Source organism: Sinocyclocheilus rhinocerous, unplaced genomic scaffold, assembly GCF_001515625.1.
Source record: "Sinocyclocheilus rhinocerous isolate Xijiao unplaced genomic scaffold, SAMN03320098_v1.1 scaffold115, whole genome shotgun sequence".
In the NCBI taxonomy this organism is placed as follows: Eukaryota; Metazoa; Chordata; class Actinopteri; order Cypriniformes; family Cyprinidae; genus Sinocyclocheilus; species Sinocyclocheilus rhinocerous.
The window spans coordinates 1,753,368-1,770,362 of NW_015650001.1; the positions used below are offsets into that span (position 1 = coordinate 1,753,368).

The window sequence follows — 16,995 nt, forward strand, 5'->3', positions numbered from 1 at the left end:
ACCCAACACAACAACAAGAAGACGATCATGGAACAATACATTTATTAATCTGTGTTAATGTTAGTTAATAAAAAGACAATCATTCAGTGTTTGTTCATGTTGTTATTGCTGTTACGTGACGTAGCGGTGTCTGACTAGGGGCGAGACGTAGGGTGATGATATCAGTTTCACAAAATATACTTTATCCTATAATTGGCTGTACACTCGAAAACGCAAGGGTGTCGTTTTCAGATTTCTCCACTCTAGGACCCGGTTTAAAAAAATATCGGTTTCCCACTCCGTCTGGACGAAACGCCGATACGATACAAAATCTTTACGTATAGGCTACAGCTAAACGCGTCTCCGTGTGGACGGAGCATAAGAGACTGTTTGCAGGGTGAGTAGTTGCTTGCTAAGCAGTTAAACCTTGAACCTGGTTTTACACATGATAATTAACATGATAAATTAGATGTCGAATGATGAAACCTCCACGTACAGTTCACTTCCACACCTCTTTGACCACTATTAAGTGTGTTGGAGAACAATGTGGCATTCTCATAAAAACGTGCTGCTCATTTTCGCCCTCAGGGATGTTAGCTCTTGACGGGGCATTGCATCAGCAACACGGTTTTTCCCCTAATATTTTCCCGGTCTGTTTCTTTTAAGTCCGTCGAGGACTTTGGTATCCTGGGCGGCAGATTATTGATTTGCCACAGCTGTGCATGCGCAGGATGTTGCAGACGGGCAAAGAATGTTTACTTTCCACATGCTTTCAGATCTCATCCTCGATCATTGATTCGAGCTTGACTTTTCCATTTTCAATCAGCCTCCCTCCCACTGTAAAGGCAGCAAACACGCCACACTCTCCAGCTGATCCGAAGAAACTCCAAATGTGACTGTTCTATCAGATTACAAGAATCAAATATCTGCTTCCTTCATAGCAGGATCCCTTAAGACACAAGCAGATATGAATATTAATGCGCAAACACATCATATTCATGCAGAAATGTTGTTTGGCGTTTTCACGGTTTTTGGGGCATCTTTGAGTCAGGATGTCTCAGACGTCACAGGCGTTCCCGTGATATCTGAGCACGTTTTAAGGCGCGAGTCACTTGGTGCTCTTTGTAATGCTGTAGAAGACAGAGCGGAAAGCAGTTGTACAAAAGCTGCTAAAAATCTCTGCACGGTTTCACTCCTCACAGCACTGCGGGCTGCAGGCTCCGATTCAGCTGAATAATGCACTACCTCCCTCCTCACGGGGGCTGTAGGTCTGCGAGAAGAAAGTCTTCCCACTTTTGCCAGGCTTTTGTGGCCATTCTTCCACGCCTAAGTGCGATTCTCACAGACATGTCTGCGCTAGTCCTCAGGACACCCCAGGAAACCCTGTTCACTGACCCTTTGATGGAAAGCGACGACTGAAATCACTAGCTCCAATCTGATTGGCTGGGATTATTCACTTCTGGAAGTAAAAGCGCAACAGCTTTCCTAGCAGTCTGTCTGTGCAATGAGAAAAACCACTAGATTCGTCCAAGTTTACCAGGTTGGTGGAATCAAATTTATTTTTGATTCTGATCAGAAAAGTATAACAACATTTTCATTATTTTCCATATAACTAGAGAAGAAGACTGCGTGGCACTATTTAACTATTTAATCCATTTTCTGCACCTTTCGTACAGACTACTATGGAAGCCCGTTTCCGCCACTGAATAAAAAAAGGTAATTGCGACTTTTCATTTCACAATTCTAACTTTTTTTTCTCCAAATTGCATGATACAGACTCGCAAATCTTACTATTTTTTTTCTCATAATTGTGTGATATATAACCTCGAAATTGCAAGTTATAAAGTTAGAATTGCGAGATATAAACTCTATATTGTATATTCTATACTCTATATTAATATGAAGATATTGTACTTCATAACTTGCAATTATGAGTTTATTATAAATTCTGAGAAAAAAAAGTCTGAATTGCGAGATAAAAAGACGCAATTAGTTTTATTTTATTCAGTGGCGGAAATGGGCTTCCATAGACTACAGCCCAAAGAATAGAGTTTAGAATAAAATAAACGTTAACTGAAATAAAACAAAATATATAAAAAACGTAAACTTATTTTTTTCAGCTAGGCGACATTTCTCATTTTCATTTAGCTTAACTTGTTGTAAAATAACTAAAACTAGCAAAGTAATAAAAATAGACTTTTTTTTTTTTAAATAATACAAATGACAAAAACACAAAATTCTTTAAATATTGAATTAAAAAATCTTTAACTAAAATTTAAATAAAAAATGGAAAATATAAACATATAAACCAATTCAAAAAAAATGTCTAAAAACAATAATAGCATCTCACTTAGTATGTCCACAAGGAGGTGGCACTTTTGCCATACATTTGTCGGAACAATAACAAAAACAACAACAACAACAAAAGACGCACTCAAGTGCTTATGTGAATGGGTTAATAGATACTCAAATAATTAAATACAGTTTAAAAGAGTACTTCTACTCTATGTTCATGCACGCTATCAATTTGAGTTTAAACTTTAAAAGCGTAAGAGTTCGTCTGTGCTCAGACACACATTATATGCATTTTACATAGATATTGTACTTCATAACTTGCAATTGTGAGTTTATTATAAATTCTGAGAAAAAAAAGTCTGAATTGCGAGATAAAAAGACGCAATTACTTTTATTTTATTCAGTGGCGGAAATGGGCTTCCATAGACTACAGCCCAAAGAATAGAGTTTAGAATAAAATAAACGTTAACTGAAATAAAACAAAATATATAAAAAACGTAAACTTATTTTTTTCAGCTAGGCGACATTTCTCATTTTCATTTAGCTTAACTTGTTGTAAAATAACTAAAACTAGCAAAGTAATAAAAATAGACTTTTTTTTTTTTAAATAATACAAATGACAAAAACACAAAATTCTTTAAATATTGAATTAAAAAATCTTTAACTAAAATTTAAATAAAAAATGGAAAATATAAACATATAAACCAATTAAAAAAAAATGTCTAAAAACAATAATAGCATCTCACTTAGTATGTCCACAAGGAGGTGGCACTTTTGCCATACATTTGTCGGAACAATAACAAAAACAACAACAAAAGACGCACTCAAGTGCTTATGTGAATGGGTTAATAGATACTCAAATAATTAAATACAGTTTAAAAGAGTACTTCTACTCTATGTTCATGCACGCTATCAATTTGAGTTTAAACTTTAAAAGCGTAAGAGTTCGTCTGTGCTCAGACACACATTATATGCATTTTACATATATATAAATTTTTCCTCATCAGCATATTATGGTATACTATAATACTATAAATTTGCCCCTAAATGGCATGTAACAAACTGAACTGTGATTGGTAGCTTTCCATGTCAGACAGTCTATTTTTGTCAAAGCAGGCAGTACTTGACCTGAATAAACTTTGATGAAGACCAGACTTCATGCTATAGTGAAAGAAACTGGCTATGTAAACACGTTCTTCCTCAAATTTTTTTAGGCTTTAAGAAACCGATCATTTTGTTAACACTGAATCTCACAGTTTGACGTCCTAAGCTTCAGGCTTAGCTGTGAGGATAGAAAAGGTGATCCAATGTTTCTCGCTTTTTGAGTCCCACACTCACCGCACCGTCTCCCTGCTGAACTGGCCCTTCCCCACGTCGTTGACGGCACACAGGCGGAACTGGTAAGAACGTGCCGGGATGAGGCCCCCCACAATCACGCTGGAGGCTTCTGGATCAATGTTGGCCAAGAGCACAGTCCAAGGTGCGTCTGTCACAAGCAGAGACATCGAGAATGGACTCCAGAGCTGAATGACGAGTGAAGAGTGACAGAAAAATACAGCAGGCCAGAAAACTCACTGTTCTCTGACACCTCCAGGATGTAACGGATGAGCGGGCTGTTCCCGTCAAAGGCCTGGGCCCAGGTCAGGTTGATGGTTCGTCTCTCTGAGCTGCTGAGGGTGGCGATGAGGTTCTCTGGAGCATGAGGCAACTGCCTACAGAGACAGAAAGAGCAAGAGGAAAATAATAAAAATCGATAATAATTCAAACATTTTACAACACTTAACACTGCATTTCAATTCAGTTTTAAATATACACTACCATTCAAAATTCGTTAAGATTCTTGTCTTTAAAAGCTCACCAAGGCTGCATTTACTTGATAAAAAAAAATACAGTAAAAACAGCAAAATTATGAAATACTATTCTGTTTTCTATTGTAATGTATTTAAAAATGTAATTGATTCCTGTGATGCAAAGCTGAATTTTCAGCATCATTACTCCAGTCTTCAGTGTAACATGATCCTTCAGAAATCATTCTAATATACTGATTTGCTGCTCAAGAAACATTGCTTATTATAATCAATGTTGAAAACAGCTGTGCTGTTGGATAGAAAGTTCAAAAGAACATCACTTTTATAAGAAGAAATGTTTGTAACATTATAAATGTCATTACTGTCACCTTTGACAAATTAAACGCATCTTTGCTGAATAAAAGTATTAATTTCTTATATATATATATATATATATAAAAAAAAAACATTCTGTATACATACATACATTTATACAATACATTTACATATATTTAACAAAATAAACTTTTTCTGTTTTTTATTTTTATGCTATTTTGCTATTTTGCTAAGCTGCAGACAATTTGACAATACAAATGTAAAATTGTTTGTCATGTCAATAAAGCAGACCAAATGATGTTGAGAGAGAGATACACAGAGTTTTGATAATAAATATTGACTCTCTTGTTTATATAAATGTTGCCTCAACTGCTTTGCCAATTCACCGTTATTTATGACGCAGATAAAATACAATGCACTTCTCTACTTGAAACAATGAAACATTGATAAAAAGAGAGAGAGAGGGAGAAAAGGGAAAGCAATGTTTGGATGTTTGTTTACTATTCATTGTGCATTCTCAACAACCTATTGTTTCAGTTCTTTAAATCCCAGTAGAAAAACAAAGCTCACAGATACAATCCAAAACAATGTCCAAGAGGAAGTGAAAACCAGTGGCCGAATGTAAATGTATAAGGCGAAGGACACAGTGGATAATTGGCTGGGCAAAAGCATTTTTGACATATACCTGACTCTCAGGTGAGCATTGCGAGAATCATTGCCTCCCACAGATGTGACTTTACAGGTGTAGGTCCCAATGTCTCCTGACCAGGTCTGAGATAAATGCAGGGTGCCGTTGGAGTCGAGTCGCAAGCGAGGGCTCGATTTCACGTCAATAGCCGCTCCTCCTTTCTCCCAGATGTGCCTGTGAATAACAGAGGCCTAATTACTTATTCTTGTTCACAGCAACAATACATGGCAAAGCTGTTTACTTAATGAATAAACAAACACACACACATACACACAACAGAAAATTGGTTTGCACACATATATGCACTCATACATACACATCAACACTTCTTAATTGCAGCCACATCGTTTCCCCATTTAATCTCATCTGTCTTGCATTTAATTAAAGTCTCCGTCTAAGTTATTGCTTTGTTTACATATTCATCCATTTTCCCTGATCAAATGAATAACAGCAGCCCAGCAGGTGACAGTTAAATCAAGTCTTATGAGACTGAATGTAATAAACACACAGGACAGGGATGGAAGGAACAAGCAAGCATCGATCAAAGATTGAACGTGAGATAAGGCAGGGTGGGACAGAAAGAGAGAGAGAGAAAGAGAAAGACAGTGGACATTTAGACAGAGCTGACAACAAAGATATGTTAAGGAGAGTGGAGGTTGTACCTGACTGTAACGCTGGGGTCATGGGTCACCCCGCAGGTCATGGCTGCTTTTGTGCCCTTGATCACGCTCTGGTCCTGAGGTGGATTAGTGATCCGCGTTCGAGCTGCACACACAAATCACAGTGTAGTACTGTAATCGATGGCATTGATTTTCCCTTTCAATTTCTATTAGACATGTAACAGCCTTACCTTGTGAAAAAGAAGCACACGGTTTTAAAAAGAGTACTTATTATGGAAATAATATATTTTAAAAGAACATATGTAAGTGTGAACTCTAATGCTTTTTTGCCCATTAGTTGCAATTAAATGAAAATGTACTATGGTTACATTTATATTAAATGCAATTAGCTGAGCTTTATAGTGCCTAAGTAAGCCATAAGTACATCTTCACATAAAATTTCATAATTACTTCTATTGTCTTGGACATATGGTTGAAGTGTATTGCCGAATATACTGACAAGCATTTATAAACCCTAGGATTATTAAAAAAACAAAAAAACAAACTTTAATGTCATTTCTACTGAAACTTGTGTGTTGTGTTTTTAAATATATTTGTAATTACACTTTTGTAATAATGAAGCTGAAATTTAGTACATTCAAAATATATTAACTTTAAATGTAATATTGAATAACACACTAAAGTTAAATTTACAGTAAAATCATTTACATGTGCTTTAGTATGTTAGTATTTAACACAGCAAAATAAATGAAGATTATTAAAATAAAATGTTTTAACTTTAAAGTATTTTTTTTTCATTTGACATTAATACACAGTCATACTTTTTAAAAGAAACATAGTCAAGAAAGTGTCTCTCTTTAAGTAAGTGATCTTTTTTTCAATAATATTATATTATCTTCAAGAACTTTTGTTTTAAAAATATATTTTTAAGAACTGAAGAATGCTAAAAGTGCACATTGAATATAATTAACTACACTCCTTTTCCACAAGAGTTAGACAATTCTGTCCTAATAGTCTCTTGAAAAATACATTAAAATTGTGTTCATACATAAACTTACTTTAATACAGCTCTTCTATGAGGAGCATGTTTTTAATTTCTTAATTAAAATTTATTTTTATATTATTTGGGGGCTTAAAATCAAAAGTGTATGTTCTGTTTAAATGAAGAAACAAGCCATGGTAAAGGCCACAGTTAAATATGTGAAAAGAAAAGACGAAAAACAAAACAAAACAAAACATCTATATTGCTTTTATATATTTGAAAACAAAAATGTCTGCCAAATGAAAGTCATGCAGTGCGATCATCAAAGTTATGAGATGGAACAAAACTAAACAATACAAAACAAAACAAATCAAAAGCAAAAGCAAAAGCAAAGCAGAGCAGAGCAAAGCAAAACAAAACAAAAAGCAAAGCTAGGCAAAGCAAAGGCAAAGCAAATCAAAGCAAAACAAAACATCTATAATATTGCTTATAAATATTTGAAAACAAAAATGTCTGCCAAATGAAAGTCATGCAGTGCGATCATCAAAGTTATAAGATGGAACAAAACTAAACAAAACAAAAGCAAAAGCAAAGCAGAGCAGAGCAAAGCAAAGCAAAGCAAAGCAAAACAAAACAAAAAACAAAAAGCAAAGCTAGGCAAAGCAAAGGCAAAGCAAAGGCAAAGCAAATCAAAGCAAAACAAAGCATCTATAATATTGCTTATAAATATTTGAAAACAAAAATGTCTGCTAAATGAAAGTCATGCAGTGCGCTCAAAGTTATGTTGTGGAACAAAATAAAACAAAAGCAAAGCAAAGCAAAACAAAACAAAACAAAAAACTAAGCAAAACAAAAGCAAAGCAAAACAAAACAAAAATAAATAAAAGTCAAACCAAAACATACTGTAATACATGACATTGTAGACCCTCATGTGTGTCAAAGCCAATCAATATCAGATAACAAATTTAACAAATGTTTCATGATATTTTTTGTTGTGACTCCCCTTTTTTATGATTAGGATGTGTATTGTCATGTGTATTCAAGATGTTTGGAAAATATGTTATTACGTTTTACTTCACGGGTAACATATTTTTAGTCATTAAAGTTAAATATTGTTTTAATATGGTTTTATATATAAAAAAAAAGAAATGTTCTTTCCTTTTCTTCTTATTGTGGACACTCTTATGCTATATATCACTGACCTAATAAAAGATCTGCTAGCAGGTACTAAATGGGCCATGTTATCCAGACAGATCTTGACTGTGACTTGACTGGACAGTGTAGACGTAAGAAAGCGAACAGTAGGTCACTTCTCAGACGGACCTTATTGAATGGGTGGACAGAAGCTGCAGTAGAAATCACGCTATTTGACCACGCTATATGGGACTAGCCATGCACTCACCCCACACCACCAGATCGGCCGAGGCTTCATCAATGCCGCGGGAGTTACTGGCCATGCAGGTGTAGGATCCAGCGTCAGACAGGTGAGAGGGGCTGATCAGAAGACTGCCAGACTCCAGCAAAGTGAAACGCGGCAACTGCACGGAGCCGCTTGCCAAAACCCGATCAGCTGTGCAAAGATGGAGGGATGGCAAAACACAAGGGAGAGAGAGAGAAATGAAAATGAAGATCAAACAGACAAGACGGTCCCCAGCTCATCAGAAGACCGTTGATTGGACACTTGATTTAGCTGATATCCTAAGCTTGCAAAGATACATTAATGTTCGTAAGTCCATGAGACACTGATGAATATCTTCCTTTGAGAGAGATTACTGATTGGAGACTGACCTTTCTGCCATGTGATTGCGGGCCGTGGGGCCCCTGAGGTCTCACAGTGTAAAATGATGGACATGCCATCAATCACAGCGCTGTCAGAAGGGCCGGCCGTGATGTTTGGGGCGATACCTGTGGCAGAGAAAGAGGCTGGTGAGACGCATATGCAGATATTCAAAAACCAAAACACGCACAAACACACACAGTTGAGACTTTCCATTGACTTTTATCATTGTGTTATTGAGCTAATAATGAGTCCACTTCAATTCCTAAACCTCACAGAAACGTATTTTTGTATTTTTAGAGTTTCCTGAACACATTTACTATGTTTATTAAGTTATTTTAACTGAGGGAACTGTTGGCTGGTCCCTTAATGCTGGCGATTTCAGGATTTATTATCCTTGTAGACAGAAATTAAATTGGTACGGAATGATCTGGAATCACATTCTGGCACCGATTCAATCCAATTCATCCATATATGCTCTAGTCCAGTTTTAGCTTCACCTTGGTCTCTATTTAACAAGTGTAATCACTCATTAGAAAAAAAACTTGAAAGTACATTACATTAAGCATTACGCTTCCCTCTAGTCAGGGGTGCTGTGTTTTTCTCTCACCATGTCACTCTGTGGGACGCTCTCTGTTCCAGTGAAATAACAAAATAAAAAAACAACCAAATAGGCCCTATTTCTGAGAAACAGTCACTGATATGCAGCAGCAGTTTTTGCTTAGATTATTAAAAGCTGTAAACTCGGATGGGTTTTCAATTTGATATATGTGTGTATTTTTCTTTGAATTTATTTTTGTTTGTTTTCCAGCAATATACACTACTGTTCAAAAGTTTGGAGGCAGTAATATTTTGTGTGTGTGCTTTTTTGAAAGAGATTAATACTTTTCTTCAGTGAGGCTGCATTAAATTTATCAAAAGTGACAGTAAATACATTTATAACGTTACAAAAGATTTCAATTTTAAATAAATGCTGTTCTTTTGAACTTGCTATTTGTCAAAGAATCCTGGGAAAAAATGTATCATGGTTTTTCTACAAAAATATTAAGAAGCACAACTGTTTCAACATTGATAATAACAAGAAATGTTTCTTGAGCAGCACAGCATATTAGAATGATTTCTGAAGGATCACGTGACACTGAAGACTGGAGTAATGATGCTGAAAATGCAGCTTTGCATCACAGGAATAAATTACATTTAAAAAATTCAAATAGAAAATAGTTATTTTACATTTTAATAATATTTCGCAATATTATTATACATTATATACATTATATTATTTTTGATCAAATAAATGCAGCCTTAATGAGCATAAGAGACTTCCACAGAGTTCAGCTGAGTCAGTCGTGCGAGTACTCAACCAGACTGATCTAAAACACTCAGAAACACTCAAATACTTCAGAAAGTATTCACCTTCATTATTGTTGCAGTATAAAAGAAATCATTCAGGGTTTTTTTAACATGGCTGTCAAAAAAAATCATTATAACATTCACATTCTTTAACAACGTACTGTATATATAGTGGAGTGTTTAATTATCTGATATGACAGATCACACTAGATGCATTAATAATGTGCAGAAGCATCAAACGCATTCAAACTGAGGAGGTAATTGTGCACTTTTGCACCTTTAATAATTAAGTTTTGCATGAATATTGTGGATAAAATATTTTAAGAGCAGCAAAAAAAAGTTAAGTGAAGCAAATGTTTTATGCAGTAAATTACATTTTAAAATATATTTGAACAGAACTGATGATTTTGAGGCAAAGTTTTTATGAAACATTAATTTGTCATCACATATTACAGTACATATTAATTTAAATATCCTCCTTATGTGAAAATGTCTTTCGCTTTTGCGATTTTGCTCTGTTCAAAAGTCTGGGGTCAGTAAGTTATTTATTTGTTTCTTTGTTTAAGTTTCATTCGGAAAGGATGCATTAAATTAATCAAAAGTGTCAGTAAAGACATTTATAATGTATTTCAATATATATTTCAAATACATGCTTTTTTACTTTTTATTCATCAAAGAATCCTAAAAAAAAAAAAAATTAACACTGATAACATAAATAAATGTTTCTTGAGCATCAAATCAGTATATCACAATAATTTCTGAAGGATCATTTGACACTGAAGACTGGAGTAATGATGCTGAAAATTCAGCTTTGTGTCACATGAATAAATAATTTAAAATATATTCAAACAGAGAGTAGTTATTATAAATGGTAATACAATTTCAGAACATTTTCGTTTTTTTACTGTATTTCTGATCAAATAAATTCAGCCTTGGAGCGCATACAAGACTTCTTTCAAAAACTTCTTTCAAAAATCTTACCAACCCCAGACTATTTAATGGTTGCATATTTTACTTTAGGATTTTAACATGGGTTCCCTTGTATATTAAACTAAAACTTTTCTTATTCATTCTCATAAGAAACAGAGCAACAAATAGCAATAAAGAAAGATCAGCTCTTCTTAAAACCCAGGAGCTGTTTGAAGAACTTCAAGATGAAGTTTCTGTGTGGAAAACACCTGGACAAGTTTATAAAAAGACTGGCAAACTTAGAATCTTCCTTTAGGCACCATGAAGCCCATCATAACAAAAGGGAATAAACACAGCAAAACCCAGCCAGCCCTAGGATTAAGCTATCTCAACAAACTGAGCAACTGGACCTCAATATCTGTCAAAGTACCAAAAAACAGCAGCAGTGTGAGGATCTAAAACTGTTCAGACATCAATAATCCTCAGCTCTTCCCAGAATCACCTTCCTAGAAGCCATTTCTGAGGAAGACCGATGCCAAGATTCACCCAGAGTTTGCTAAAATCCAGATGAGAAAGCATGAAACCTTTTGGAGGAACATCTTGTGCCTAAACTTGAAAGGAAAGCACTGTCTTGGGTCCATCACCCCAGTAATACCATCCTTACCATCACTCATAACAATAGTCTCTTTCCAGTACAAGAAGCTGTTGGCATCAAAAGCAACATGAATAGACCCAAATATAGGCAAATCCTTGAGAGAACCTCATTCAGTCTGTTGGATATCTAGGTTTTGTTCATTTTCTATCAGAACAATGACCAAAAGCACACAGCAGTAAGGGATAAAAGAAGGTTAATATTTTGCAATGACCCAGCAAGAACTTTGACTCAAATCTAATTGAAATCTAGTGCACTCTCCATTTAAACTGGTAGAGTTGGAAGATGTTTGCATGGTAAATGGGCGAAAATTAAACAAAGTAAATGTGCAAGGCTCGAAGAGACATACTCAAGGCTGTAATTGATGCAGGAGGGCTAGTATTTACTCTAAGAGATGAATACTTTCATAAATTAGTCTTTCATCTTGGAGAAATGAAGGTTCTTGAATTATTATTTTTTTTTTTTTGACATGCCTGTGTGTTGACATTTTTGAAGATTAAAAAGGAAAAAAAATGATGCACAGGGATGAAAACGTTCTGTACAAGGCACATTTTGACAAGAAGGAGGAACATGAGGTTACCCAGGACGTGCAGATATGCTCCGGCACTGACAGAGGGGGCGCTACTGCTCCGGAGGGAGGCTTCACATTCGTAGTAGCCGCTGTCACTGACCAAAGGACCGCTGATGGTCAGACGGCGGCCAAAGTCCCGGAGGCCTCGGTTTACCAGCACTCCGTTTTTCCGCCATGTAATGCTGAGCTTAATGAGAGGCCTGGAGGTAGAGAGAGAGAGAAATACAGATAAACACAAGCGGGGAATGAGAGATAGGAGTGGCCTGAAGGAAACAAATAAACAGAATTGAGTTTTAATAGTTTGATAGAGGTCATTTTGAGTGCTTGCGTACACACACACACACCTTGCATTGGCCACACACTCCAGTGTGACTTCAAACGTGCCAACCATCACACTGGTGTTCCTCGGCGGGATTATAATAGAAGGAGCGATGGGGTCTGCTGGGCCGCCGACGTCTGAAGAGAATCAGAAGCACATAGGCAAGAAAATTATAAATGAGATCTCAATAGTTTCTCCTAAATTGGTTCAGCTTGCTGTCTGTAAGATGCGACTCAAGCTGTAAATTGGCTTCCTGGACTACTTAAATACTGAATATTTAATAGAAATTAATAGAAATAGCTGTTTATATACAGTACTGTTCAAAAGATTGGAGTCAGAAAGTTTTTTTTTTTTTTTCAAGAAATTCAAACTTTTACTCAGCAACGATGCATTAAAACAATCAAAAGTGACAGTGAAGAGATTTATAATGTTACATAAGATTTCCATTTCAAATAAATTCTGTTCTTTTGTACTTTCTATTCTTTAAAGAAGCCTTTATTCACCAAATCAGCAAATTAGAATGATTTCTGAAGGATCGTGTGACCTGAAGACTGGAATAATGGTTTGTATCACAGGAATACATTACATATCAAAAATATATTCAAATAGAAAACCGTTATTTTAAATTGTAATAAAATACACATGTTCTTATGGTATTTTTGATCAAATAAACACAGCTTTGGTGAACATAAGAGCCTTCTTTCAAAAAACTATACAAAATCCAACCTAGCTAGATTAAAGTGATTATTACGTTTTGAACATGGATATTTTTCTTACAAAAATGCATCGATTCTCTACAGGACGCCTTTGTTCACCCCCCGGATCCGTGTGAGGCACTTTTTATTATGGATGGATGCGCTTTATTTCACTTCTTTTGGACTGATGAACTGCAACACCCGCTGACTGCCATTAAACAGCTTGGAAGATCAAACCAGAAGGGCGTAAGTGACATTTCACCATCTTTACAGGAGGGCCAAAACAAAAATTGACCATAGTTTGATCTGATTTTGCGTACTGATTTCAATCTTTTATAATAAAAATGTGTACACACATGGATAACAGTATACATTTATTAAAAAAAAAAAAATCCAAGTTTTTAAAAAAATTTTAAAAGTCACTTACGCCTTTTTGGCACCGATGTTTTATTCAATTTTGTGTATAAAAATATGGGCGCATCTGCTGACAATATGAACAAAACATTACATTAATGAGTTTAAAAGAAATAACAATCCATTGTGATAAAATAAAATATTGCATAATCAAATTAGTTAATTGAATGTGATTAATTTGACTGAAAGAGTAATCTCAGGCACTTAACAATTTGGTCAAATGGTTGATTGAAAAGCCTTTACAGATGCCTTCCCTAGTGAAAAATAAATATACAAAAATGTATTTGAAATACATTTATTTCACGCTATACTACAAATACATTTACATATTATTTACATATCACTAAACTGGTATACTTAAAGTCTGCTAAATTGGAACAACTAATTTTTTACTTAATGCACTTTAATTGTAAGAAAGTACTGCTGAAGTCTAACTAAAGATATACTGAAATATATTTCATAAAGTAAGTTTCAGATGGAATTGTGAATTGTGCATGAAATAGTAGCCTACTCTGACTGGCTGACTTGTAAAGCTTGGTGTCCACATAAGACTGTGGGATACTGCCATTTGTGCAGAGTGAGTAAGTCTTTCTTTTTCACAGCAGTGATCCCAGGTGGACATTTGTATAACGCTTTACTCACTGCATTTCTTGTATCCTTTCCCCAGTCATATCCTTTGTCTATGTCTGTCTGTCCCTTCTCTACATTCTCTCTCTTGTAGCTAGGCAGTAACTGAGTGCCTATATGATAACACCTATAGTAAAATAAAAGTAATATATTTAAAATACATTTATTTCCTACTAAGTATAGTTCAACTCTAGTAATATATTTACTGACATATTGCTCAAGACTTACTGACATAAAAATTATAATTAAACTTTATTTGGACTACTACTTGTGCACTATGCACATTTCTCAATATTAAGCCTAAAATGTGTTTTAATTTCACTATTTATGATGGTCTTTAAATGCAATATATTTAAAGTGTACCTGAAGTATACTTGCAATAGTATGTTTAAGATTAAAAAAATACTTTTCGTACTTAAGTACAATAAATATCACATACTTTATTAGACTTATACTCAAGTAATATTCTAAACGGTTACTTCAACTTCTACCAAAGGCATTTTCTGATATCTGTACTTTTACTTGAGTATGGCTTTCAGGTAGGCTACTTTATACACCACTGTACCATTTAAGCTTGCTACACCTTAGTGACAATGAATTCTGGATATTTCATTTTCTCCCTCATCATCCAGCTCTTTGTCACAAAATAAGATAAATAATACATCTTCAGCAGTAAAAAACTGGTTTCTTCTCATGGTTGACCTACCTGGCTTACATGTGGTGTCAGACATTTTAACTCAAGTGCTATCCACAAGCTTTACCCACAGTACATTTCTCAGTGCCAAAGTGGCGTAAGTGCAGTTATGCTCTTTTGACACAAACTGGTTTAGTATGTTCAGTGTTAAGTCTTTTGGTTTCTAATGAATAACTCCAAAATGATTAAGAATTCACTTGTGTCCTTTTGGCAGTAGAAATAGCTCATCAAAAGCTTTCATTTTATATATATATATATATATATATATATATATACTGTATATATCTCCTGTGAACTATCCCTTTAACCTTTGGACATCTGATAGAGTAAAACTGCTTTGTGATTGACAGCATCATAATTTGTTTACAGCTGCAAATGAGCTTGTTTACTATCTTTATCATGATTATCAGTGTGTTATTCCAAAGAAAGTATTTTCCTAATCAACAGTCAATAAATAAAATTAAGCCCCAACCTGCGTTTCTTTCTGTCTAAATCCTGTTTTTGCTTTGAAACATGTGAAAATATTGAAGTAAATGGATTACCAAAAGCGTTTCACAGTGAATTTAAATGAAGAGCAAAAGGAGACTTTCTGTATTCTCTTGCTTATGAGATTTTACTTCTGAGGAAAAACACCTTAATAATCTCCCGTGTGTCTTTCAAAACATTATCACAAAAAATTTAACAAAGCAAGAGATTTCAGTATATGTTCCCATGAACATTTCACATCCAAATTCTTCCAAGCCCAAATCATGTGAGCTTTACTTCTAACATGAACTTTACAGCTCCACACTTTTACAGTATGTATACATTTTGCGTTCTTCTCAGTGGTTATCCAGCGAATGCCCGCTCCATGACCCCACTGGAGCCATTTGGGAGCCTGCGAAACCTAGAACCAGAGAAACCATTTGAACGAGCAATCTCTGAGCAATAAAAGAGAGAGAGATAGATAGAAAGCCAGAGTAAAGGTGGAGGTAGTGAAAGAAGGCAGACATAAAGATAATCTTGAAGCCCAGAGCACTTGTTCGTTTCTTTCTCACAGCCCTCTCTATTATGTGCTTAGTATATGTAATTGTCTGCACCCTCTCCTCCTGTAAGTGCACTGTAATACCTTCGCTAAAGTGCCGTGCTGCAGAACGGGGCCTGATTGAGAGACACAGTCGACATGATTAAATGCCATGCAATCACTTGCCGGCTTCTGGAAACCTTTAGCTGTCCATTGATTCTCTGCCCTCTATCAGTGATCTCTCTTTTCTTCCGTCTTGATCTTATTCCCCTTTATTTTCCTCATTTTGCATACTTGGACCCCTGGATAAGAGTTACAGTATAGGCCATGGTCTCACAGAGGGACTTTATGGTCTGCCTCTCTTTTTCATAAATCTGTTTTTGTGGGGTCTATTAAAGAGAGGGGCAGTTTTTATGAGGGTGATTAATCACCCTGTCATTGTGGCACCGCAGGACCACAGCTATCATACAAAGCTCCATGAAGCTTCACCACACGCCACATACTCGCAATCTACTTCGCATTGAGTTGGGGAATATTGATTCTTGAAAAACTGAAGTCTGACCCAGTGTGTGCACTACATTAGGTGTCATGCACAACCACTAGGAGGCGATGGTGTTGTTTACTTTTGAAAGCCAATTCACCTGTTGGATAGTGTGAAAAATAAATTTGCAAATAAATAAGATTGCCTGGCAGTTTGTGTAAATGCTTCAGAACATTGAGAAGTGGTGCTTATGTAGCAAATGTGTGTTCGAGTCCAGCTTGCATCAGTTCAACCCTATTCTTTATCATTTCAGGTTTACTCACCACTATTCGTATCAATAAAAGAGGAAAAAACACTGGCAAGTTATTTTAATAATATTTCACAATAATACTTTTTACATGTAATCATGTAATTACATGTAATCTGGATTACGTAATCAGATTACAAATTAAGTAACTAGATTATATAACATTTTTAAATACTCGTAAAATAGCCTAACGCTTACATACATTCAGAAAGTCTTCTAGTTCCCTTTCAAGGGAACTTCGAACTGCGTCCTCTAGGGGTCGCTATGGGGAACGCCTCGTCGTGACCCGTGTCTGAAGCATACATTCAAAAACACCAACAACATGTTGGCCGGCGACAGCCCATGACGTCACTACCGGTGTGACTATAGTATAAATAGGCGCCGGGAGAACACGTCATTCTCTTCTTCGTCTTCATTGACTGTTTTGTTTGAAGCGTGCATTTCTGTGGTAAGAGCGATCTCTATTTATCTCATTATGGCGAGCACTAGCAAAGCATTTAAGGATGTGT

The 16,995-nt window shown here is 35.4% G+C and overlaps 1 protein-coding gene across 1 annotated transcript in view; it reads right to left on the reverse strand.

Moving 5' to 3' along the window:
- LOC107711157 (protein sidekick-2-like) overlaps positions 1 to 16,995 on the reverse strand; it is a 155,615-nt gene that overhangs the window by 35,446 nt on the left and 103,174 nt on the right. The window contains exons 7-14 of the mRNA XM_016516095.1: positions 12,291 to 12,402; positions 11,956 to 12,146; positions 8,476 to 8,592; positions 8,090 to 8,257; positions 5,748 to 5,850; positions 5,083 to 5,259; positions 3,850 to 3,986; positions 3,613 to 3,760 (exon numbers count right to left, since the gene is read on the reverse strand). Of these exons, the coding sequence (XP_016371581.1) occupies positions 3,613 to 3,760; positions 3,850 to 3,986; positions 5,083 to 5,259; positions 5,748 to 5,850; positions 8,090 to 8,257; positions 8,476 to 8,592; positions 11,956 to 12,146; positions 12,291 to 12,402 (1,153 nt within the window). The remainder of the gene's footprint in view (positions 1 to 3,612; positions 3,761 to 3,849; positions 3,987 to 5,082; positions 5,260 to 5,747; positions 5,851 to 8,089; positions 8,258 to 8,475; positions 8,593 to 11,955; positions 12,147 to 12,290; positions 12,403 to 16,995) is intronic.